Raw genomic sequence first — 26,687 nt, 5'->3', positions numbered from 1 at the left:
AGGGTAAAGCAGTGGGTGTGGTGTATATGGATTTCAGTAAGGCATTTGATAAGGTTCCCCATGGTAGGCGATTGCAGAAAATACGGAAGTATGGGGTTGAAGGTGATTTAGAGCTTTGGATCAGAAATTGGCTAGCTGAAAGAAGACAGAGTGTGGTGGTTGATGGCAAATGTTCATCCTGGAGTTTAGTTACTAGTGGTGTACCGCAAGGATCTGTTTTGGGGCCACTGCTGTTTGTCATTTTTATAAATGACCTGGAAGAGGGTGTAGAAGGGTGGGTTAGTAAATTTGCCGATGACACGAAGGTCGGTGGAGTTGTGGATAGTGCCGAAGGATGTTGTAGGGTACAGAGGGACATAGATAGGCTGCAGAGCTGGGCTGAGAGATGGCAGATGGAGTTTAATGCGGAAAAGTGTGAGGTGATTCACTTTGGAAGGAGTAACAGGAATGCAGAGTACTGGGCTAATGGGAAGATTCTTGGTAGTGTAGATGAACAGAGAGATCTTGGTGTCCAGGTACATAAATCCCTGAAAGTTGCTACCCAGGTTAATAGGGCTGTTAAGAAGGCATATGGTGTGTTAGCTTTTATTAGTAGGGGGATCGAGTTTCAGAGCCACGAGGTCATGCTGCAGCTGTACAAAACTCTGGTGAGACCGCACCTGGAGTATTGCGTGCAGTTCTGGTCACCGCATTATAGGAAGGATGTGGAAGCTTTGGAAAGGGTGCAGAGGAGATTTACTAGGATGTTGCCTGGTATGGAGGGAAGGTCTTACGAGGAAAGGCTGAGGGACTTGAGGTTGTTTTCGTTGGAGAGAAGGAGGAGGAGAGGTGACTTAATAGAGACATATAAGATAATCAGAGGGTTAGATAGGGTGGATAGTGAGAGTCTTTTTCCTCGGATGGTGATGGCAAACACGAGGGGACATAGCTTTAAGTTGAGGGGTGATAGATATAGGACAGATGTTAGAGGTAGTTTCTTTACTCAGAGAGTAGTAGGGGCGTGGAACGCCCTGCCTGCAACAGTAGTAGACTCGCCAACTTTAAGGGCATTTAAGTGGTCATTGGATAGACATATGGATGAAAATGGAATAGTGTAGGTCAGATGGTTTCACAGGTCGGCGCAACATCGAGGGCCGAAGGGCCTGTACTGCGCTGTAATGTTCTAATTCTAATTCGCTAGAGCAGGCTGATCTGCGACTTGACTGCATTTTCCCACCTTTGCTCCATATACATTGATAGACTTACCCGACAAAAGTCTATCCCAGCCTTGAAAGCCCTAATTACCCCAGCATCCAGGGTTCTCTTTCAGGAGAGAATTTCTGACTTCTACTGCCCTTTGTGTGGCAAGAGCACTTCCTGATTTCACTCTGGAATGGTCTAGCTCCAATTGGTAGGTAGGAGGTTGGTAGGTAAATTGGCCATTATAAATTGCCCCTAGTATAGGTAGGTCCTAGTATAGGTAGGTGGCAGGGAAATATAGGGACAGGTGGGGATGTGGTAAGAATATGGGATTAGTATAAATGGGTGGTTGATGGCCGGCACAGACTCGGTGGGCCGAAAGACCTGTTTCAGTGCTGTATCTCTAAACAATTATAATATTGTATACCCCTTTCAAAAGAAAGGATTGCACTTATATAGTACCTTTCACAATGTTAGGACATCCCAAAGCACTTTACAGCCAATGAAGCACTTATTGAAGTGTAGTTGCAATGTAGTCATTTTGCACACAGCAAGGTCCCACAAGTAGCAATGAGATAAGTGACCCCAGATAGTCGGTTTTTATCATGACATACATACAAAAAACACCAGCTAATCCACCAAGCCTGCTCATAATGTCTGGAGCATCATGACTAGACACTTCCTACCCTTCCTTAGGTATGTATTCTGCTGGGAGAGAAAAAATATATCCGGGCCCAGTAAGAGAAAAAAGTAACTGGAAAATCCCTCTCCGGCCCCATCAGGCAATCCGAACCAGTCCAGGAAATCACAATGGCCGTGCATTTGTTACTCCACTTGCCTTAGATTTTTAGATTAGAGATACAGCACTGAAACAGGCCCTTCAGCCCACCGAGTCTGTGCCGAACATCAGCCACCCATTTATACTAATCCTACACTAATCCCATATTCCTACCAAACATCCCCACCTGTCCCTATATTTCCCTACCACCTACCTATACTAGTGACAATTTATAATGGCCAATTTACCTATCAACCTGCAAGTCTTTTTGGCTTGTGGGAGGAAACCGGAGCACCCGGAGAAAACCCACGCAGACACAGGGAGAACTTGCAAACTCCACACAGGCAGTACCCGGAATCGAACCTGGTTCCCTGGAGCTGTGAGGCTGCGGTGCTAACCACTGCGCCACTGTGCCGCCTTCTATATGATCTAGTCTCTGTCCCCAGCCAAGAACTACCTGAGCTCCCCCTTTAAGGCATAGAGAGAGTCAGATCACAACACACCAGCTGGCAACATATTCCAGAAGTTCACTACTCTCAGGGAAAAGAGTAACTCTCAACATCTAGTCTATTCCTACTTCTGCGTAGCTGTCCACTGGTCCTCCCCAATCTTTCAAATTTATCAATAGGCAAGCAATCCAACTTTATTTTATTTTACAGACCTTTACAGATTGCCTCTAAGTCTACGCTGCTGTATAATAAATGGACCCAGCTCTTTAAGCCTATCTGAGTAACTAAGGTTCTTTAAACATTGCAACTTTAATTTTAAAATCTATTTGGGTAAATTTGTTGAAGCTCCACTCCTGGTCAAGAGCCTTGCTCGATAGCAGTGTGGATCAGAGAATCAATTCACCAGATTCCCACTGCTCCTGATTCTCCAGTGATTAATTTCGATGACCAGAAAATCAGGAATGCTGTGAATCTCCATGTCCAATTCTCCAATCTGCACAGCTGTAAAGGGAGGCTTTGTGCTGGGAGCAGAACTCAAGCCAATTGCCAAACCCTGAATAATCAGAAATGTAAAGTCCAGTTTTAGAACTAGTGAATAGCCTTTCTATTCGTTCTGAATAACTTTGCTGGAAATCTGAATATTTTTAGCCCACTGCCCTGCTCTCTGGCGACTGTGTGATTCTCAGTGTCAGCCCACTGACGTCCTTTCTGGACAGATGTATCTTCAGTCTTTGCACCAGATGACACACTTTAACCACAACTGTAACAGAATGGATTAAGAAAATAAAGGCCATTCAACTTCTCAGCATTGTGTCTGTAGGAAGCAAAATGCCTAATGGCATAAACACAAAAGGAACCCAGAGCTTTTGAGTGGCAAATATCCAAAACTCTATTCTGTCCTCTCTAAAGGCTGTTACAGTTTCACAGGCACTGGTATCTCTCTAATATCTTAAGTAAATGGCAATTCTGCAGATTGAAAAAAAAAGACTTGCATTTATTTAGCACCTTTCACAACCTCAGGACATCCCAAAGTGTTTTACATCCAACAAAGTACTTTTGAAGTGTAATCAGTGTTGTCATGTAGGAAACACAGCAGCTAAGTTGTGCGCAGCAAGCTCCCACTAATCAAAAAGTAATCATGACTCATTAATCTGTTTATGTGCTGATAATTGAGGAATAAATATTGGCCAGGACACTGGGGAGAACTCTGCCAGCTCTTTTTCAAAATAGTGCCATGGGATCTTTTATGTCCACCTTAAGAGAGCAGAAGGGGTCCCAGTTTAAAGTTTCACTCGAAAGGCAGACCTCTGACAGTGCACCACTCCTGCATTACTGCCCTTGGAGTGTCAGCCTCGCTTATTATGCTTGAGTCTTTGGAGTGGTACTTAAACCCACAGCTTACTGACCCAGAGGCAAGAATGCTACTCACTGAGCCACAGCTGAGAGCCTGTCAATGAATGTCAGCAACCTCAATCTAGTCTTCACTTCTCATTTATGCCAATACAATTTCTTAGTCGGGGGATCAATTAGCAGTAACAATAATGGCAAGAGCAAGCACTTACATAGTGTCTTTAACTCCACAGAGGTGATTCCCAGAGGCATAATCAAATAGAAATTGGAATTAGGAATCTTTGGTGATTTTCCTCCATTTAACAAGGTGCTGAGGCCAACTATTTTGCTCATAACTGCCAGCTTTGCTTATTTCATAGCCTCTAGGCCAGAAGATTGTGGGATGAAAACCTACTTCAGGATATAATGAAGCTGACATGCCAGTTCGTACCAAATGAGTGGTGCATTGTTGGAAGTGCTATCCTTTTTGAGTAAAATGCCAAGCCAAGACACAATCTGGTGGCTCAGGTGGAGGTTTAAGATCCTGTAGCTTGTTTGAAGAAGAGTAAGTATCAGCCTTAGCTCAGTAGTAGTGCTGTCACCGCTGATTGTTGGTTCAAACCCTACTCCAGAGACTTGAGCATATGATCAGCTGCTCCAGCATAATAGTGGTACAGTTCACATGTATGGTAACAGTAACTGCATTTCTAGTGTTTTGAAAGTGTAAGGTACTCAATACATTTGGTGTTTCTTTTTATTGCTGCCCTGGCTGAGATCAGCTAAGTCAGTAAAGACCAGGCATTGAATGTGAGTGAGATCTTACTGGTCAATATGACTCAGTAATACGGCACAGAGGAGTCATATCCACTCTGGGTATAAAAATGAAAAATGCCAATGCTGCAAATCTGAAATAAAAACAGTAAATGCTGGAAATATCTATTTGGAACAAGAGTGAGCCAATCTGTATCTCAATGCCACATACCAGCCTTTGATCCATCAGTGCTGCACTGCAGTGTCAGTCTAGATTTTTGTGCTCAGATCGTGAGAGTCGGACTTGAATCTACAACCTTCTGCCTCATATGTGGGAGTGCCACCAACAGAGTTACAGCTGGCACTGAATTCAGTGATACTGTGGTGCAGAGTGCTAACTGATTGGGGCTCACTTTGACTCAGTGAGTATAAAGTTTGATGCCAGATCGACCGGCCTCTAATATACTCTGCCCCATTTTCCTTTATACTGAAATGAAAGAAAAAATCATAAGAGGTGTCAATCAGATGTCACCTGTATTGTAGTCTTGCCAACAGCTAAAATTACCCCACCACCAATGAGTCTTGCCATAACATGCTATGCTAGAAAGGATGGTCAAGGGAGAAACCCTCAACACAGTTAAAAAGTACTTGGATATGCACTAGAAGTGCCATAGCCTACAAGGTTATGGAGCAAGAGCTGGAAAGTGAGATTAGACTGGTTTTCTCTTTCTCGGCTAGCACATACATGATGAACCGAAGGACCTCCTTCAATGGCATAAATTTCTATACTTTCTATTTCTATGATCCATTTCTCTTGTTACCCTTACCTACCAAAAATCTAACTATCACAGTCTTGAACATTTCAATTGACATAGCTGAGATGAGGAGGAATTTCTTCTCTCAGAGGGTCATTGATTGATAGAATGCTCTTCCCCAGAGAGCAGTGGAGGCTGGATCATTGAATATATTCAAGGTTGAGTTAAATAGATTTTTGATCTACAGGGGAATCAAGGGGGGCAGGCAGGAAAGCGGAGTTAAGGCCACAATCTGATCAGCCCTGATCTTATTGAATAGAGGAGCAGGCTCAAGAAGTCGAATGACCTACTCCTGCTCCTATTTCTTATGTTCGTATGAATAGCCTTTTGAAGAAGTGAGCTCCTGTTTTCCACTACCCTTAGTCTGTAAAAGTGCTTCTTAATTTCACTTCTGAATGGCCTAGCTCTAACTTTTAAGACTGTGACAAACTTTTCTATTTAAGGACGCTGAAGGATCTGTTGTATATTTGCAACATTTTCAGGCACCTACCCCTTTTCCTTTGCTCTCTCGTTCCTTCCACTTTAATGGCGGCTCTTTAAGTCACCGGTGACATCATCCGGAATAGCCCCTATCTGCTGCACGGCTGGGCGAATGGAGGTCACCTGGGTGGATGGAGTTCGCAGCGCGGAATGGGCGGGGCTTGCATTGGCTGCGCGCGAAGTGGGCGGGATTTGTAGCGGTGACGGCGGCCGGGACGGAACGGATGGTGGATGACGGACCGGCAGTTTGGGTTCGGTGTAAGTGATGAATGGGAGTGTGAGGCCTCAGGAGCACGTTGACGGCGGAGGCAGAGTGGAGAGAGGCCCAGGGGGAGGTGGTTTCGGTAACCTGGCAGGGAGCTCGGGACCGGGTGACCGGCTCTGATTCTGTCTTTTCAGGAAAGAAAGACTTGCATTTATATAGTGCCTTTCACATCCTCAGGCCGTCCTAAGCGCTTTACAGCGAGTGAAGTATCTCTGAAGTGTATTCAGTCCTAATGCGGGAAAGGCGGCAGCCAATTTGTGCACAGCAAGATCCCACAAACAGCAATGTGATAATGACCAGATAATTTGTTTTTTGTGATATTGTTTGATGGATAAATATTGGTCAGGACACCAGGGATAACTTCCCAGCTCTTCAAAATAGCACTGTGGGATCTTTTACGTCACCTGACAGGATGGATGGAGCATAGGTTTAACAGCTCATCTGAAAGATGGCACCTCTGACAGTGCAGCACTCCCTCAGTACTGCACTGGAGTGTCAGCCTAGGTTTTTGTGCTCAAGTGTCTGGAATTGGACTTGGCCTGTCCAGTTTCCTCTCAAAGACGAGAGTGTTACCATGGCAGGGACCTCAGTAGGAGGGGAGACAGAGGAATAAAATGTTAGGGCTGCCTGACAGTAGGGGTGATGATGGGTGTGGAAGAAGAATGGTAGTCAGTATTCTGTATAGGAGAAAGCTGTTGGAGTACCAATGCTCACCCACCTGATGCACACTCTCAGTGCAGGTGCAATCACTGAGAGCAGCAACAATCTGCAATCACCAGGATGGTTAACTAGACCACACAAATTTAAAATAATTGGCAAAAGAACTGGGGACGGGCATGAGAAATTTTATATGTTGTGAAATGTTATGATCTGGAATGCATTGCCTGAAAGGGCGGTGGAAGTAATTTATTCATAATTTCCAAAAGGGAATTGGATAAAAACTTGAAAAGGAAATATTTGCATGGCTATAGGGAAAGAGCAGAGGAGTGGCACTAATTGGATATATCTTTCAAAGAACTGGCACGGATAAAATGGGCCGAATGATGACCTGTGCTGTACGATTTTATGAAATCAGTAAGGTAGATTTTATATTGTGAAGATGGATGTACAAAACACATTAATTTTGCAAGTTGGTCTGGGCATATCTGTCATTTAGAGGCAATGTTTAACACATGACTGGGGTTCTTGCAGAAATTGGAAGCCAAATTGATCACTGCCTAACCATGTAGATTCTTCATCCAGTTCCACAAGAACCCAAGAAATAGGCATAGGAGTAGACCATACGGCCGATCGAGCCTGCTCCGCCATTCAAAACGATCATGGCTGATCTTCGGATTCAACTCCACTTTCCTGCCTGGTCATCATATCCTCTGCCTGATTAGTCATTCATCGCATCTTTGAGAGCCCCCCAGGAGCAGTCTTATAGAAGGAATTAAGATCTTAAAGGCTATAGATGATAGAGACGTTAATGTAGCCACAGGTGCTACACCAAGTGGACATAGCCTCAAACGTGAAATGGAGAGGGGCAGATGACTGGGATTGAGAGGTATCATGGCTCACCACCACCTTCTCGAGGGCAATTAGGGATGGGGAACAAATGCTGGCCTTGCCAGTGATGCCTACATCACATGAAAGAATAAGAGTTATTTCCTAGACCCAGGAACTGGCCAAATGGAGCCGGGGTCTTTTCCAGCCTTGCATAATACTATGGTCCTGTTGAATATTCACATAGTATGCTGAAGAATAGATCTAAAGTTACAGTGACCTGGCATTATCTGCATATTGCAATTATGGTTTTTTTAAAAATTGAGTCTGTATGTGTCTGTTTCCAGCAATCTGATTGGTGGGCCAGGTGCCTAATATATTATCTGGCAAGTGGTTACCGGGGACCAATCAGATGTGAGTATTCTGCTGCCCTCTTATATTCCCCTATAAGAAGTTCAGCCTGAAGAAAGAATGTGAACCATTAACAGAATAGGAACTACCCAATGACTTAGGGATAAAAACATTATATAATCAGATTTTAATCTGATTATCTCAATGAAATCAAAGCTGAATCAATTAAAGTTGAGCATTTGAGATCAAGATTGCTCAGCCATAGATCTGTAATTAAAATGAACGCTGGCTGATTTTTCCTGCCATCTTATGCCCCTCCCAGGCCTCAGTCCTCCTTTACCCCACCCTGGCCCCCATCCTAAACTTGTGCCTTCTCCCAAGCTTGTCTCCCTCCTCATTTTTTTCTCTGGGCCATAGATGGGGGGAAAGTGACATGGCCCTGGTTCCATCTAGTGCCCAGGTCGCTGTGTTGCAGCGCAGCTGTTGGACGAGAGACAGACAGGCAGACAAGCAGCGAAAAGCTCAGTCCCCTGCTCCCAGTTTTTGTCACCCACAAGCATTGCTGCAGCCACCAGCTCCGGCTCAGTGTGACTGTGACAAAGACCGTGCGACTCGGGTAGTGATCCATCTCAGCGCGGGGGGGGGTGCAGCCCCCGCCACGGGATTTCATCTTGTCATCCAAGGAGCAATGAGAGCATTTCTGCAGCTACGCAAGAGAGGAGCCAAAGGAAAAGGAAGGAAGAAAGAGATAGAAACAGATGACAATGAAGGAAAGTATGAAAATTATTTAGAAAGGGATGAAGACTGAGGACAAAGAATTAGTGGAACACAGGTAGACAGAGACACTCATGTTTATCAGTGCAATGCCATGGGAGATCAATTTCAGTTCACCTAATAATAAAGGTTGTATTCACTTGTCTGTCACGGACAAATGGCCTCTTGGCCCATGGTAACACTGTGACAGGTAATGGCCAGTCAGTCACCTGCGTAACAAGGCGCCACCCTCTCCCCTATTCCTGCCTGGCCTTGCTGCTTCTCCAGGGCTACTCCAGTTTGGGGTCCAGCCCACCAGTATTTCCCGTGAAAAAGATGTTTGGCAAACTCCTTCAGCAAAATAAATAGTCTCCTTCAGCGATATTTGGACATAGAACTTCAAAGCAGTTCAAAGGTTGGCTTTAAGTGAGGTCTAATGCTGTGTTTGGTTTCTTTTTAATATGGGGTGTAGGTGTAGATAGGGATTGGGAGTCATTCTGTACACTCTCGCTTTGTACCACTGCTCTAGTCCTGAGCCTTGATATCATCAGTGCCTGAGTCCCCAGCTCAGGGTGATTTTAAAGCAACAACTTGTATTAGCCTAGCGTCTTTAACGTAAAATGTCCAAAGGTGCTTCACAGGAGCATTATAGGACAAATTATGACAACAAGCCATATCAAGAAATATTAGGGCTGATGACCAAAAGCTTGGTCAAAGAGCTAGGTTTTAAGCAGTGTGTTAAAGGAAGAAAGAGAGGTGCAGGGAGGGAATTCCAGAGCTTAGAGCCCAGGTAGCTGAAGGCACAGCCACCAATGATGGAGCGATTAAAATCGGGGAGAGAAGATATCTCGGAAGATTTGGGGCTGGAGGAGATTACCGAGATAGGGAGGGGCGAGGCCATGGAGGGATTTGAAAACATGGATGAAAATTTTAAAGTCATGGCGTTGCTTAACCGGGAGCAATGTAGGTCAGTGAGCACAGGTGATGGTGAACGGAACTTGGTGCGGGTTAGGATACAGACAGTGGATTTTAGATGACCTCAGCTTTATGGAGGGTAGAACTGGGGAGGTTGGCCAGGAGTGCATTGGAATAGTCTGAAGTTTGGAGCTAACAAAGGTATGGATAAGTGTTTCAGCAGAAGATGAGCTGAGGGGTGGAGTTGGGCAATGTTACAAAGGTAGAAATAGGTGGTCTTAGTGATTCTACATTCCGGCTGCTCCTTTCTCGCAGCCCAGCTCCTATTTTCTTCTCCTACCATGGCATTAGAATGTCTTCCTTGTCCAGGTTAATCTTACCCCAGGGTGCCAACCATTGGTGCCAGCAGTGAAGACTCCTGGCAAAGTAGCAGGAAGAACGTGACTTTTGAGAGAAGGTTGGTCTTTGATCCCAAAAGCTCCAAATGTGTCCAGTAAGCATCAGGGAATGAGTTGATATCTGGAAATTGGTCGTGGGATTCAGATGTCTGAAATCAACCACTTGGCCTACATTTTCACAGTTTGAGACATCAGAGTTTCTTAACTGAACTTTGTGCGGTGAATTTTAAATGTTACAGCACTCTTGGTATTAGACTGTTTACACATCATGATTTTATTTTTGTGTAACATTTAAATATAAAAATATAACAAGAACTGTAAAAAAAATAAATTCGTCCAAATATTTAGCGTCAGATAGTCGGGTACAAAAGTGAGAACCGGCATTAAAATGGGGACTCTTCCTGGTGTTTTAAGCTAAGTCTGTCTTTCCCATTTCAGTGTGCCTTGTTTCTGTAGGTGGAACCTTGTTACCGTTCACGTGTTGGTACCATGGCATTGGAGAAAATTATCCAGGACTCGCTGGCCCAGTTTGTTCACTTGCACATACCTGATGCTGATCTTAGGTGGGTGATAAAAGAAAAGAAAGCAAAGAACTTGCATTTATATAGTGCCTTTCACAACCTCAGGCCATCCCAAACTATTTTATAGCCAATGAAGTACTTTTGAAGTGTAGTCACTGTTGTAATGTAGGGTCAGATAGCAGCTAATTTGCCTGCAGCAAGGTCCCACAAACAGCAGTGAGAATCATCAGATAATCTGTTTTTTAGTCATGTTAGCCAAGACATCAAACTCCTCTGCTCTTTGAAAAGTACCATGGGTATGTTTTACATCCACCTGACAGGATAGACTGGACCTCAATTTAATGTGTCATCTGACAGACGGCACCTCTGACAGTACAGCACTCCCTCAAAACTGCACTTAAGTGTCAGCTTGAAATATGTGCTCAAATCCTCAAGTGGGGCTTGAACCCATGATATTTTTGACTCGGGTCAGAGTGGGAGCACAGAGCCAAGGCTGACACCCTGGCTAAATGAGGTCTAGTTTCAGCATGTGACCTGTTGATATTGTCTGCTGATTTAGCTAATTGCAGTTGAACTGAAGTGGGATGCTCTAATTGGCATCAGTTTGTGGATCCCTATTGCATAGTGCACAAGTGTAGACTCTGAGAGGGCAGGAAAGGTCTCTGCTGTGATGCCTTCCAGGTTTGAATGGTTTGCCAACACTCATTTTCTAGGGAGAATTTTTTAAAAACTATGAACAGGTGTAAGAAATACTTTAGCTGCATGTACATGTAAGGGAATCGATGAGTTTTTTAAGCACTGCATAAAAACAGGATCAAGTTAATGTCTTGTACACTCGGACAGTTGTACTTTATTTCAAGCAAACATTAATTACAATTTAATCAAGCCGAGAATGTTTAAATGATCTGACAATTTGGGCAAGAAAGATAGTGGCGAAGCAATACAGCTATGCTATCGGAAAGTACCTTGCACGCTCGATTATCCACGATGTTTTACACACTGAGTATTGGGACTGCGTCTTGTACAGTGGTGGAACAATCCTGCTGATGTTTTTTCTCCTACAGTGTGATGGACGAGGTGATTCTCTCCTACATCACCAGTGTGCTGGAGGAACTGGGATCTCCAAACTCGTCTGAAGAGAACTTTGACGTGGAAATGTTTGTGGAAATGATGGCAGCTTACATCCCAGGCTTTGAGGAGATAAGCAGGTAAGCACTCGCATTTTGACATTTGGAATATTTTGCTCTTTCCCAATTTGCTCACTTCTTTCGAAGGTGCAGTTTCTAGCTCACTACAGTTCCCCGTCAGCTGTGGCTCAGTGGGTATCACTATCGCCTCTGAGTCAGAAAGTTGGGGGTTCAAGCCCCACTCTTGAGACTTGAGCACATAATACAAGATGTCACTGCAGCTGCATTATCGCAGCTACCATCTTTCAGATGAGACATTAAACTGAGGTTTTGTCTGCCCTCGCTGTTGCACATAAAAGATGCCATGGAATTATTTCAAAAAAGAGCAGGGGTGTTCTCCCAGGTGACCTGGCCAACGTTCATCCCACCACCAACATCGGCTGTAAAGTGTTCTGGGAAGTCCTGAGGTTGTGACAGGCAATATGTATGCAAGTTCTTTCTTTATCTCTTTCTGAACATGACAGCTCACCCGACGGTCATTTTTCATATGTGGACAGCTGCAGTTGGCAATCTATTCTTCCATGGAGGGTGCCACAGCCAAACCCATTACGCAGATGTGCACTTTCCAACGGGTCACTGGGTAGTAATGAAGACAGGGACTCATTTATTTTCCCCCCTCCATTGTCCTGGGGATAGAGCAGTTAACTCATCACAAACCAGGGATTAAACCTTTGATCGTCTTACCTGTTTACCTCAGTACCAGAGGATGCTGTGCCTTTATCCACTAAGCCATCAGGGAAGCATTAAAAATGTTCAGCACTTTTGCTTCAGAGTCAGAGAACTCATGTTAGACCAATATCGAAAATGGACAGCAAGTTCGTACCAGATCATAAAGTAATAGCTTGACATCAGTGATAGGCATGTTGCTAGAAGGGATCATTAGGAGATACTCTATGACCACCTGAACAGGGAAGGGGTTATTTCAGACTATCAACATGGCTTCCAGAAAATAATGCCATGTCTTACAAACCTGGTGGAATTTTTTTGAGGCAATTACTAGGTTTGTGGATGAAGTTAACCCAGCTGATATGATATACCTGGATTTTCAAATAGCTTTTGCCAGAATGCCACATAATATGCTACTTTGAAAGAGAGCCCTGTGGGAATAGAGGAAAGACTTTGGGTCGAATAAGGAATGGGTTACTGCCCTGGAGGCAGAAGATTGTTATTAACGGTGGTGGTTCTGTGTGGTATCCCGTAAGGATCAGTGTTGGGATCATTGCTCCTCACAATTTATTACTGAGCTTATTGAAGGTATTGGTGGGAACTGACCACACATTCGGGATGATGCAAAGATTTGTGTGAGTGAGAGAACCTTGGCTGAGAATAAACAACTACAGTCAGATCCAGATCTGGTAGATGACATTTAATACAGATAAATGTCAATGTTTTGTTTGTGTAGATCCAACTAACACTGAGCATGTATGCACAGCATCATACTTAAGTCTATTGAGTGGGAGAGAGACTTAGATGTTACAGTACATGAGCTTCTCAAGGTTCCCAACCAATGCTGTGGGGCCTTGGAAAAGCATATCGAGTATTGGGATGTGCTGCGATGAAGCAAAAAGCATTCTGCTGTCTTTGTCTAAGATGTTAGTTTTCATCCAGAATATTCTGTTCAATTTTAGTCCCCTTGTCTGGTGGTGATATAGAGGCCCTGGCAAAGTTACGGTAGTTCACAGCATGTAATTTACCCAGGACCAACCAGGATTGGCCAAATTAATTCACAACTAGTTTCAGGTTGATTGTGCGGATTCAGTTTACTCCGCTAAGCCCTCCTGTTGTAGCAGAGCCACCAGAACTATCTCCTTGTAGCGATGGAAGTTTCTCTATTATATTTTTGTGTGGCCTTTTGCCTCTCCCCCCTCCTTTTCAACACAGATCAATTCAATTGGGATCCACATTGGTTCCTGATCTCCCAGTGAAGCTGGTTGCTACCCCACCAGAAGTGGAGAATTAGCTAGCCTACCCCTGCATGCCTGTTCTGTGGCACATATTGGTGCCTAGGAATCAGTGAGCAAACTTGGAACCTTGCTGCTCTGTGTAGCTCATTCATTCAGATGATAAATATGATCATTGGGGAAGTCGTTCACAAGGAACAATTAATACTTTTGTGAACAGATAGCAGAGTAAAAAGGATCTGTTTATTTTTCAGCGTCACTATCTGTGAGATGATGTTTGACTTGGCTGCACGTCTGATCGAAGCTCGTAACAAAGGTAAGACCCGAGCACTGTGCTGAGTGGGGCTGCTGTAGAAACATCGCGGTACGGGCTAAACTCAGCAGGTCAGAAGCTCTCAGGTTCAATCTCTAGGCTATGCTGACTTGGCTCATCTTGCCACGTCAGTAGTTTGAGGTGCTAGTCATGGCATCAATGCTTCTGGGCAAGAGAACAGGAGACATTATATCCTGGGTCCCATTCCTGCAAGGGCAGGTGTCTGTATGCAGGGACGGTGGGGGAGAAAGGCAGACAGAAAGGCTGTGGTAAATGTCAGTGATTTATAAACACCAACAGTAATTACTCAAAGCTGCAATTATACCCATCAATCATGTTTATGGCCTCTTATCATTTGTATGCATTCCTATGGAAGTGAGAATATGGTGACATTTAAAATGAATGCATTCCCAGAGTCAACAGGAATAAAATGAATGTTTATGAAGCCAGATGTGGGAGTATTCAAAAGGCTGCATTTTATCTCCATTACTCATAATTTGACCATCTTGTAGGTCGTCAATTAAGTTCTGGGTGCAATGAATTCTGCAATATTTTCATGACCAAATTTTACACTAGCGTGTGGGTTTAAACCCAGTCAGTGATTTATGTGTGAAAATTGTAACAAATTGAGAAAAGGGATTTTTGTATGCAATGGATACTATTGGAAAATTGATGCAAGACCTGTCTTCAGACTGCAAACCTTCAAGGAACCCAACACCACTAAAACACAATGTCTGGTCATTTAGCTCACTATTGTTTGTGGGACCTTGTGCACAAACTGGTTGCCACATTGGCATACAAAACAACAGCTCACTGACAATGAAGCACTTTGCAACATCTTGAGGATGTGAAGCTAAAGACAAGTCTGTTCCCATTTTCTCTGCTTTTTTTTCTATTTCTCTGTGTGTCACTTTTTCACTTGCTGTCTTGTTTACACTCTCTCATCCCATATAAACTTTGCCAAAAAATTCTCACCTATTATCTGATGTGATCACAGGATGCCCGTGGGAGAATCCTCGCCAGATTTTGGAGGAGGGCAGGTAGTGGCGGCAATGATGGGTAATGGGAGAGGCGGTAACTCACCTCTCCCTCGAGGGCAGTAGGAGGGGTAGTAACCCACCTCTCCCTCCTCTCTTTTCTGCCTCCCCCGCTACTTGAACCTGTAGCAGGATGAAGAACAGCTATAATAGGTATCGCAGGTAATCAGCCCTACCAGAGTCAGCACCTGAACCCAACCCTACCCACTGGTGGAGCAGGCATTGTCATTTTCCACAAGTCATGAAAGCCCGTTATGAACTCATGGAATGTCTGCCAGCAACATACAACTTTGTGCAAATTGACCACTCACTCGACACTGAATATTGACTCTGAAGCTCGATTCCAGATTTTTTTGGAGGGTCATATGGGAGGAAGCAGAGGTCATGAATTAAAACGGCGTTGCTGATAACCACTCAATATATCATTGCAGCCAAGACCAAACCTGAGACTTTCACATTAATCCCCTATTCTGGAGTACACACTTTTGCCCCTCTACTTACTGATTTACTTAGTAACGCCCTTTCTAGTGTCTGGAGTATCACAGGTTGTCCATCCTCTCTGTTACTGGGGGTTTGGTGTAATGTGGGATGTGAAGGCGAAAGGAGAGGGAGCAGTTTGTGATGCATTTAAGAGAAAAGTAGATGAGTGCATGAGTGAGAAAGGAATAAAAGGATATATTGATAGGGTGAGATGAAATAGGGTGTGAGGAGGTTCCTGGAGTGCATAAATGCCAGCATAAACCTGCATGGCCAAATGACCTGTTTCTGTGCTGTAAATACTATGTAAGACTACAAGCAACGTCACTGAAGACCTGCAAATCAGGTAATCTTTTTAAAAATAAATCAATCAACATAAATCCCCAATTCTTACACTGAGTACAAGCTTAGTCAAGTTTAGGGCAAGTAGAAATTAGATTGTTCTTTTGGTAGCATAGGATGTTGGAGTGGGACAAGGTAATGTATTGGCTTTAATAACCCAGAGTTTGAGTTCAAATCCATCATGGCAAGTTGCCAGATTAGATTCAGTAAACTTGCTCATTTGTGGATTGGCCTGCATGTGACTTCAGTTCCACACAATGCACTTGGGTCTTAATTTTTTCATTCGTTCATGGGATGTGAGTGTTGCTGGCAAGGCCAACATTTATTGCCTATTGCTAATTGCCCTTGAGAAGGTGGTGCTGATACACTTTATTGAACCACTGCAGTTGGTGTGATATGAATACATCCACAGTGTTGTTAGGTAGGGATTTTGATCCAGACTTTGAAGTGGCCTAGTTGTAAAATCATCCCTACCACACCAAATACCTTCTCTGGCTAACTAGGGTGGACAACCAGTGTGAACCAGCCAGTGTCGCCCATATCGAAAACAAAGTTTGAAATCGGGCACTGGAGTATCTCTGCTCTGTCACAGAGAGGAAGCAGGTGTTGAGAGAGACATTGGGACCTTCTGAGGGCAGCTGGATGGTCTACAGCTGCAGATAACATGACACAAGGCAAAGGGGGAAAGATGTCTTTAATCACACTCACAACAGCAGTCCATGTTTAAATCAAAAAACACCAGAGTGCAGACGAAATGCCAAGGCCGTTGTTTAGTTTGGACTTAATGACAGTAAGCTATCCACATCGACTCGCCTATCGGAATAAAAATGAAGTTTCACCCTGTGGAAATCTGAAACAAATAGAGCTGTACTCAGTACAGTCACCATCCAGAAGAGAGACTTTTCCAAAACTTTGGGTGAGACCCTTCTTCACAACATTGTTGGATCTGTGTGCAGTACTTAGTCAATAAGGGGATTCGAGAATTGGGGCTGACACAATAGCTGCCTCAGTACTGTGCTGAAAAACAGTATCTTATTTTATCATGATGACTAAACTCGCACTGAGTGTAAGAATTGTGGATTTACGTTGATTGATTTATTTTTTAAAAGATTACCTGATTTGCAGATCTTCAATGATGTTGCTTGTAGTCTTACATAGCGTTTACAGCACAGAAACGGATCATTCGGCCGTGCAGGTCTATGTTGGCATTTATGCTCTCCAGGAGCTTCCTCCCACCCTACCAATATATCCTTTTATTCCTTTCTCACACATGCGCTTATTTACTTTCCTCTTAAACGCATCTACGTATTCACTTCAACTACTCCTTGTGGTAGCAAGTTCCACATTCTAACCACTCTCTGGGAAAAGAAGTTTGTCCTGAATTTCTAATTGGATTTATTATTGACTTTGATATTTATGGCCCCTAGTTCTGGTCTCTCTTCCATTCTTTACCCCCACCACCCATAGATCTTTATAAATCTACCCGATCAAATCCCTTCATAATCATAAAGACTTCTATCAGCTCACCCAGCAGTCTTGCCTTTTTTGAAGGGAAAAGAGCCCAAGTTGTTCAATCTTTTCTGATCGGTATAACCTCTCTCTTCTGGTGTCATTCTAGTAAATCTTTTTGCACCATCTCCCATATCTTCTTTATAATATGGAGACCAGAACTGTTCACGGTGCTCCAGGTGTAGTCTAATCAAGCTTCAGTACAGAAAATCCTTACATTTTAAATAGTGCCACAGAATCCACCAGAAACTTTGAGCAAGAGAACTACCAACTGAGCCAAGTGGACAATTAAATCTTAACGTTTGCAGGGTTTGATTTATTTTTTTGATTTAGAGATACAGCACTGAAACAGGCCCTTCGGCCCACCGAATCTGTGCCGACCATTAACCACCCATTTATACTAATGCTACACTAATCCCATATTCCTACCACATCCTCACCTGTCCCTATATTCCCCTACCACCTACCTACACTAGGGGCAATTTATAATGGCCAATTTACCTATCAACCTGCAAGTCTTTTGGCTGTGGGAGGAAACCGGAGCAGCCGGAGGAAACCCTGTATGGTGATGGACCCTGTATGCCGAAAGGAGCTTTGTACCATGTAACGTCTTCCTAGCCAGTTACACTCCCTCACATTCTCAGCTCTGACCTCCTGGCCAGTCCTGTTTCTGCAGGCTCCCTGCTCTGATCTGGCTGCCCCAGTTCTTGGCTCTCATGTCCTAGCAGATCCAGGCCGCAGAGAAAGTGGCTCCTGGCAATTATCGGCCGAATTAGATACACAATTCCAAGGTATTGGAGCAGATCTGTGGGAAGACGAGACCAGAACTAGAGCTCAATGTTTATGTTCATTCAGTGTAGCAGGTAGGTGATAGGATTTGATCAGTTTTTTCAGTTTAATAATTTGGTTGTGAATTATTTCATTTTCTTTCACTTTAGGATGTTGGAAATGTTCATTCTGTGCATGCTTCACATTCAGGTCTGCTGCAGAAACCTCTTGGGTTTGTTAATCTCAGTAAGCGTAAGCGATTGTCCCTTTATGTTCCAGAGTCGATGCACACTGCCTATCTGCTTATACAGTAATGTAATTGAGGGGATATTAACAATATGTCCCTTTCATCTACAAATTAAATAATATTTTTAGCTCAGTGGCTTATACTTTAAGTGATGAGATTAGGCCAAAACATTAAGATGTTTTAATTATTAGACAGGAAATGAAAATGTAGAGCAAGTTATAGAGTCATAGAGTTTGAGAGCACAGAAACAGGCCCTTCAGCCCAACACGCCTGCGCCGACCATCAAGCACCCATCCTAACTAATCCCATTTCCCCGCACTTGGCCCGTAACCTTGTATGTTATGGCGTTTCAAGTGCTCATCTAAATACTTCTTGAATGTCGTGAGTGTTCCTGCCTCTACCACCCCTTCAGGCAGTGTGTTCCAGATTCCAACCACCCTCTGGGTGAAAAAAATTCCTCTCAACTCCCCTCTAAACCTTCTGCCCCTTACCTTCAATCTATGTCCCCTAGTTATTGACCTCTCCGCAAAGGGAAAAAGTTTCTTCCTATCTATCCTATCAATGCCCCTCATAATTTTGTATACCTCAATCAGGTCCCCCCTCAGCCTTCTCCGCTCCAAGGAAAACAACCCCAGTCTATCTAGTCAGTCTTCATAACTGAAATGCTCCAGCCCAGGCAACATCCTGGTGAATCTCCTCTGCACCCTCTCCATTGCAATCACATCCTTCCTATAGTGTGGTGACCGGAACTGTACACAGTACTGCAGATGTGGCCTAACCAGCATTTTATACAGCTCCATCATAACCTCCCTGTTCTTGTATTCCATGCCTCGGCTAATAAAGGCAAGTATCCTGTATGCCTTCCTAACCACCTTATCTACCTGTGCTGCTGCCTTCAGTGATCTATGAACAAGTACACCAAGGTCCCTCTGACCCACTGTACTCCCTAGGGTCCTACCATCCATTGTATATTCCCTTGCCTTGTTAGACCTCCCAAACTGGACTCACTCAATTTGTCGTCTTTATGTAATAATATGAAATACTGCGCATGCTATACTTCCCCATATCAGTGGGTTGCCTTTCTTTGACTTAAACAACATAACTTCTAAGGTATCGTCCTTAGCTCAGTATCGTCACTCTTGCCTTTGAGTCAGAACATTGCGGGTTCAGGTCCCGCTCCAGAAATTTGAACACAAATTCTAGTCTGACACTTCAATGCAGTACTGAGGGAGTGCAGCACTGTCAGAGATGCCATTTGCAGATGAGCTTTTAAATTGAAACCCCATCTGCCCTCTCAGGTGAGTGTAAAAGATTCCAGTGTGCAGTATTTATCCCTCAATCAACATCACTTATAAAAAAAAAAAAACCAGATTATCTGCTCATTATTTCATTGCTGTTTGTGGGATCTTGCTGTGCATAAATAGGCTGCTGTGTTTCCTACATCGCAACAGTGATTATACTTCAAAAATACTTAATTAGCTGTAAATCACTTTGGAATGTTCTGGGGTTGTGAAAGGCGCTATATAAATGCAAGTATTTTTGTCACCCTCCCTGTATGTTAACCTGAGACTTTCAAAGGCCTACCATCTGTTTAAAAACCTGGGTGTTTTTGTTCTTACTGCTTTCCCTGCACAACTAGAAGGGAGGAATTATGCATTAAGACCCCTGCCAAGGACCTTGGACCTTGTAACATAATGGGCAGGATATTTATTGATTACTGAGACAGGGTAACAAACTGCTTGTTTTCAGTCTTTGGGGAAACAAATTAATTGCCTTTCTCATTAGCTATTTAACCCACTTTTATCTCCATACTTTAATACATTTACAATCTATATCAATGACTTGGATGAAGGGACAGAATGTATGGTTTCTAAATTTGCTGATGACACAAAGGTAGGTAAGTTGTGGAGAGAACACAAGGAGTCTGCAGAGGAATATAGATAGGTTGTGAGTGGGCAAAGATTTGGCAGATGCAGTATAATGTGGCAAAGTGAACTTGTCCACTTTGGCCAGAAAAATAGAAAAGCAACGTATTATTTAAATGGAGAGAGATTGCAGAACTCTGAGATGCAGAGGAATCTGGGTGTCCTAGTACAAGAAACACAAAAAGTTAGTACGCAGGTACAGCAAGTGATTAAGAAGGCAAATGCAATGTTTTCGTTTATTGCAAGGGGAATGGAATATAAAAGTAGAGATGCTTTGCTGCAATTGTACTGGGCATTGGTGAGACCACATCTAGAGTATTGTGTACAGTTTTGGTCTCCTTGCTTAAGAAAGGATATAATTGCGTTTAGTTTAGTTTAGAGATACAGCACTGAAACAGGCCCTTCGGCCCACTGAGTCTGTGCCGACCATCAACCACCCATTTATACTAATCCTACACTAATTCCATATTCCTACCACAAGCCCACCTGTCCCTATATTTCCCTACCACCTACCTATACTAGGGGCAATTTTTTTATAATGACCAATTTACCTATCAATCTGCAAGTCTTTGGCATGTGGGAGGAAACCGGAGCACCTGGAGAAAACCCACGCAGACACAGGGAGAACTTGCAAACTCCACACAGGCAGTACCTAGAATTGAACCCGGGTCGCTGGAGCTGTGAGGCTGCGGTGCTAACCACTGCGCCACTGTGCCGCCCTGTTGGAAAGTTCACTTGACTGATTCCTGGGATGAGATGGTTATCTTGTGAGGAAAGGTTTAACTGGTTGGGCCTGTATTCATTGGAGTTTAGAAGAATGAGAGGTGATCTTATTGAAACATATATGATCCTGAGGGGCCTTGACAGGATGGATGTTGAAAGGATGTTTCCCCTTGTGGGAGAGACTAAAACTAGGGGGTACAGTTTGAAAATAAGGGGTCTCCCATTGAAGACAGAGATGAGGAGAATTATTTTCTCAGAGGGTCATGAGTCTGTGGAACTCTCTTCCCCAGAGAGTGGTGGAGGCAGGGTCGTTGAATAGACAGATTCTTGACAAGGGAGTCAAAGGGTATCGGGAGTAGGCAGGAAAATGGAGTTGAGTCTACAAACAGATCAACCATGATCTTGTAGAATGGCGGAGCAGGCTCGAGGGGCCGAACAGCCTACTCCTGCTCCTAGTTTGTATGTACATTTGTGTGAATAAACCTCAACATTTAAATGTAGCCCCTTTACAGCTCCTTCCCGTGGAAAGTGAGTCCAAAAATCCTGAAAGGTAATGGGTTGTCCACAGGGCAATGCCGATGTCAAGATGGCCACTTTAAAAATGTTTGGAGCGATTTTATTGATTGGCTTTGTGAACTTACTGCTTAGTGATTGGTAGTTTTCCTGCCTGTTGTATTTAATGGATTCAGTGTACCCAATAAGATGCAGATGTGAGGAAGTGTGCAAGCGTGACTGATACTAGTTCACTCTAAGTACACGTGCAAAAGAGAAGGCTTAAATATATAGATGGGTAGATGGATGCTGCCATCTCATTGCACCTTTTATTGTGTCTTCACAGAAAATGTTCCTCCACCGGCGGCCTCTCAAGACACCAAGTCCTCTTTGAAAAAGCAGGCCAGCGACCGGGAAGAGAATGAATCAACAGAGCCAGAAAGTAATTCAGTGGCAGGGGAGGGAGCCACTGCAAAGGTAGGCTGCTCTTAAAGGGAACTGGCCATATTGATCCAGGCCAACTGCTCGAACTGCTGAGGGCTTCAAATACTACGGGGCTTATGTTTAACATTATTAAATTGGGAGAGTGAAAGGATGTCCAATAGGGTTTTTATACCCAAAGGCTAACAGCTACAGATTAAGGAAGCCACTGAAACAGAGGCAGCAGAAGGGTTTAATGAGACCTGGTATCGTGGGGGCATAGGACAGGGCTGGAGTGTGTCTGTACATAGAGCTATGGTGAGTGGCAGCAATGAGGACTGGAACCTAAAAATAGACCAGGCAGATCTTCCGGCGAGAGGGACAAGGCAGAAGATTAGCCGAGAGCGAAACTGGGAAACCTCTGGTGATTGTTTGCCACCAGATTTTCTTTTAGAGAATGTGATTGGTTCAGGCAGAAAGCGACCAATCAGAAATGACACTATAGGCACAGTTCTGGGATTGATGAGTTGAACAGAAGTAGTATCAGCTCCTGCTTCCTTCGATGGTGAACATGAGTCTGTTGCCCTTTGTTCACGCTGCAACACTAAAAATATCCAGCTTTTCACATGACATCAACAGTACTCCTGGCTATAAATAACCGATGGAAAACATCCCATTACATCTGATGTTTGTGTCCCCTGTGTAACCTGAATAATACAACCCTTAGGGAAGAGGATCAGCAGACTTTTTTAAACAGGACATTATGCCAAAATTCTTTCTATTATAAAATAAATAGATGGTTCAAGAAGGATACCAATCTTGTAGGTATCAGCAAAGACAGACTGTGCTACTTGTGCCTGAAAGCACTTCAAGGAGGAGGTGTCCCTCTGATTTTCCAGACTCTCTCTATCTTGCCTTACTCATGATATGTGGACTCCATCTGAAGAATGACGACTGTACCTTTCTTTGCTGACCAGGTAGCAATACTCCTTTGTATCCCAATTTCTGGTTGTGGGATTTCTGTCAGTAAAAACAATGTCGGCCTAATTTCCTTGTGGTGTGACTAATGCCAGCATTTGGAGAATGAAATCCAACCCAACTGATTCATGTAACCAGAGCCTAATTAGGATTCAAACACAGTTTGTAACAGGCAAAATAAGCTTCTCCTTCAGAGTAAGTTCCGTAAGCTATTCATATGCATGTCCAGTGTGACCCTAGTCAGTGTCTGTCGGCATCCTATTCAACTGTGGGGGCATCACAGCTGAGCCCACTTCTCATTTTACGTTCAACACGTGCTCTTCCAATTAGAGTCACTGGTTAGTAATCCGGAATAGACAATCTGGTCATTTTCTTTCTCCCTAGGGGTTTCATGGAACTGATACAAGAGGAGGGAGAATGCTCTTCAGAAAAATATGTGGGTGCGTTTATATATCATAGAGGTACTGCATTTTTAAAATTGCAGCCTAAAGATTTTACTATATTTTTTGGCACTATCTGACGATGTTGCACTGGATGAAACCATGACAATTTAATTTTATGATGTAATCCGCTCCACCTGCTGGCAAAGTGGTGTTGAAGTAAAACAACAACTTGCATTTATATAGCCCTTTTAACATAGTAAAATGCCCTAATGCACTTCTTGGGGGTGTTATCGAACAACATTTGACACCAACCTACATAAGGAGCTATTGGGCCAGACGACCAAAACTTTAGTCAAAGAGGTAGGTTTTGTGAAGTTTCTTAAAGGAGTAAAGAGAGGATTAGGGTGGGAATTCGAGTTTAGGGTCTTGTCAGGTGAAGGCACAACCACCAGTGGCGGAGCAAAAGGATTGGGGATGTACAAGAAGCCAGAATTGGAGGAGTGCGGATATCTTGGAGGGTTGGAGGGGATTACAGAAATAGGGAGGGGTGAGGCCATGGAGGGATTTGAAAACAAAGATGAGAATTTTAAAATTGAAGTGTTACTTGACTGGGAGCCAATCTAGGTCAGCGGGCACAGGGGTGATAGGTAAACGGGACTTGGTGCAAGTTAGGATACGGCAGCAGAGTTTTGGATGAGCTTACGTTTATGGAGGCAGAAGATGGGTGGCCGGCCAGGGGAGCCTTTAATAGTCAAGTCTTAAAGGTTTCAAGGGCATGGATGAGGGTTTCAGTCACAGATGAGCTGAGGCAGGGATGGAGTTAGGCGATATTAGAGGTCGAAGTGGCAGTCTTACTGGGGAGGTGAAGACGATCAATGACTTCAAAAGGAAATTGGATGATCACTTGAAGGAAATAAACTTGCAGGGCTGTGGGGACTGAGCAGGGGAGTGGGACTGACTGGCTAGCTCTGTGGAGAGCCAGCATGGACCTGATGGGCTGAATGGCCTCCTTTTGTGCTGTAAATGACTCTGAATCTCTTATGTGGATATGTGGTTGGAAGGTCAAATACGACACCAAGGTTCCAAACAATCTGGCTCAGCCTCAGCAGTTGCCAGGGAAAGGGCTGGAATCGGTGGTGTGCGAGGGGAGTTTGTGGCAGGGACCAAAGACAATGGTTTCCATTTTCCCAATGTTTAATTGGAGGGAATTTCTGCTTATCCAGTACTGGATGTCAGGCAAGCAGTCTGATAATTTACAGTCTGAAAAAAGAACATCTTTTAACCTCCTGCCCCATAAAAGAAAGCAAAATATGTGGAATTTGTGTGTGTGTGTTCTTAATCCCAGCTACGAATGTAGCTGTCCCTTGCTGTAAAAAGCTCATTTGCAGATATATATTGAGAAAATGGCAATGATATTGTTATATAAACTGGAATTGAATCCCTTGGTGCTAAGTGTTATGAGTTGAATGACCAATTGAACTATTTTCGGTAACCTATGAATTGATATCTGGCTTGGGAACTGTCGGGATTAAAGCTAAATGAAGTTAAATACTTTAAACAATGGTAAACTTAATGTTGATACTGAATAAAATGCCATTTATTTTCTTTCTTTACTTTGATGTCTTATTCAGTCAGTTATTTTATTTGGGCAGTGTTGAGGGTGAAGGAAACCGATTTTCACTTTATTTAAAAGCACAAAGCAGGAGGAGAACTACTCTTTCAATCATGCCATTTGATCTTTTACATCTACCTCAACAGGCAGACAAGGCCTCAGTTTTATGTCCCCTCAGAGAGGCAGCACCTCCCTCAGTACTGCATGTGTAGATTACGTGCTCAGTTCCTGCAGTGAGGCCTGAGCCCTCCATCTTCCGACCTTCCTAACTACACCCTTTGGATAACCTAACTTCTCTATTAAGTGTGATGATAAGAAAAAGCCAGTACGGCTCAGTCTTATCCAGATCCTTTTCTCAAACAATTATTTTGTCGATATTTCATGATCTTTCGAGGAATGTCTTGGTCAATATTCTTGAGCTCCCATTTGGAATCTGCTTTGGATTTAACATTAAAATAAAAGCAAAATACTGCAGATGCTGGAAATCTGAAACAAAAACAAGAAATGCTGGATTCACTCAGCAGGTCTGGCAGCATCTGTAGAAAGAGAAGCACAGTTAACGTTTCGGGTCAGTGACCCTTCTTCGGAAGAAGTTCCGAAGAAGGGTCACTGACCCGAAACGTTAACTGTGCTTCTCTTTCTACAGATGCTGCCAGACCTGCTGAGTGAATCCAGCATTTCTTGTTTTTGTGTTGGATTTAACATTCCTGTGCTTGGCTTTTTTTCATTGTTTTTAGGAAGGCTGTGCCAAGGTGGAGGATGGGGTTCAGCTGCTTGTCGAGATGTTTCCATCCTGCAGTCTGTCGGTCATGCGCCAAGCTCTGTCTGTGGCTAAAGGCAACTTGGATTACGCCGTGCAATTAATAATGGAGGGGGCGGTGGAGCAACTTGACTCTGCAACTCTGGAGGTAAATCCATTGGATATATGAACGAGAGACAGACAATAAATTGTCTGCGCTGGTGTTCCCATGTGTAATGTTGAGCGAACATTTCAGTAATTGTTCCTAAAGTTTTTACAGTGCTTTAAACTGGAAGTGGTCCCACCCGAATGCACATCTGATAGCACATGTGCAGTGCAGTACTGTGGGAGAGTTGCAGTGCAGGAAGGGACAGTACTGAGGCAGTGCTGCATTGGCAGAGGTATTATCTTTCACATGAGGCATTAAACTGAGGCCCATCTGCCCTCTTAGCTGAACATAACCGATTCCATGGCACAATTTCAAAGAAGAACAAGGGAGTTTTCCTGGTGTCCTGGTCAATACTTACTTTCAACACCCACAACAGATAATTCCAGGGACCTGAATTGGCTGCCATATTTCTGTACATCAAACGTTAATGGACTGTAAAGCGTTTGGGGCGTCATGATATTTTTTGTTGTTCATTCATGCGATGTGAGCGTTGCTGGCTCGGCCAGCATTTATTGCCCATCCCTAATTGCCCTTGAGAAGGTGGTGGTGAGCCGCCTTCTTGAACCGCTGCAGTCCATCTGGTTTCGATACACCCACAGTGCTATTAGGAGGGGAGTTCCAGGATTTTGCCCCAGAAACAGTGAAGGAACAGTGATATATTTCCAAGTCAGGATGGTATGTGACTTGTAGGGGAACTTACAGGTGGTGGTGTTCCCATCCGTCTGCTGCCGTTGCCTTCTAGGTGGTAGGGGTCGTAGGTAAAAGGCACTATATAAATGTAAGCTCGCCCTTTCTAAGCCCCAAAAATGTAGGCATTAGCATGCGATACTCTTATTAGGATCTGAAATTAAACCTTGGCAAGGGTAGGCCAGGGCCTTTTATAGAAAGGCCTAGCATTGCAAAATTGCTTCCTTTGTCCTGTCAAACTCCAACCCCCCCCCACCAAGTTCGCAGCCCATTAGTTGGTGTCTCTCAGTCTGCTTGCTGACACAGATTG

General features: G+C 43.8%; 2 protein-coding genes across 2 annotated transcripts in view; one reads left to right on the top strand and one right to left on the bottom strand.

The window, feature by feature from the left end:
* The window catches only part of LOC137355517 (F-box/LRR-repeat protein 15-like), a 62,133-nt gene that overhangs the window by 11,980 nt on the left and 23,466 nt on the right, over positions 1 to 26,687 (bottom strand). The gene's annotated exons all lie outside the window — the stretch shown is intronic.
* LOC137355519 (glutathione peroxidase 3-like) overlaps positions 5,961 to 26,687 on the top strand; it is a 58,489-nt gene continuing 37,762 nt past the window's right edge. The window contains exons 1-6 of the mRNA XM_068020753.1: positions 5,961 to 6,038; positions 10,404 to 10,510; positions 11,533 to 11,676; positions 13,811 to 13,872; positions 21,736 to 21,866; positions 25,520 to 25,690. Of these exons, the coding sequence (XP_067876854.1) occupies positions 6,012 to 6,038; positions 10,404 to 10,510; positions 11,533 to 11,676; positions 13,811 to 13,872; positions 21,736 to 21,866; positions 25,520 to 25,690 (642 nt within the window). The 5' untranslated portion in view covers positions 5,961 to 6,011. The remainder of the gene's footprint in view (positions 6,039 to 10,403; positions 10,511 to 11,532; positions 11,677 to 13,810; positions 13,873 to 21,735; positions 21,867 to 25,519; positions 25,691 to 26,687) is intronic.

The sequence above is a fragment of the Heterodontus francisci genome, chromosome 42, assembly GCF_036365525.1.
Source record: "Heterodontus francisci isolate sHetFra1 chromosome 42, sHetFra1.hap1, whole genome shotgun sequence".
NCBI lineage: Eukaryota > Metazoa > Chordata > Chondrichthyes > Heterodontiformes > Heterodontidae > Heterodontus > Heterodontus francisci.
The sequence above is the reverse complement of the archived record's forward strand: the minus strand, read 5'-3'. Positions and strand labels throughout refer to the sequence as shown.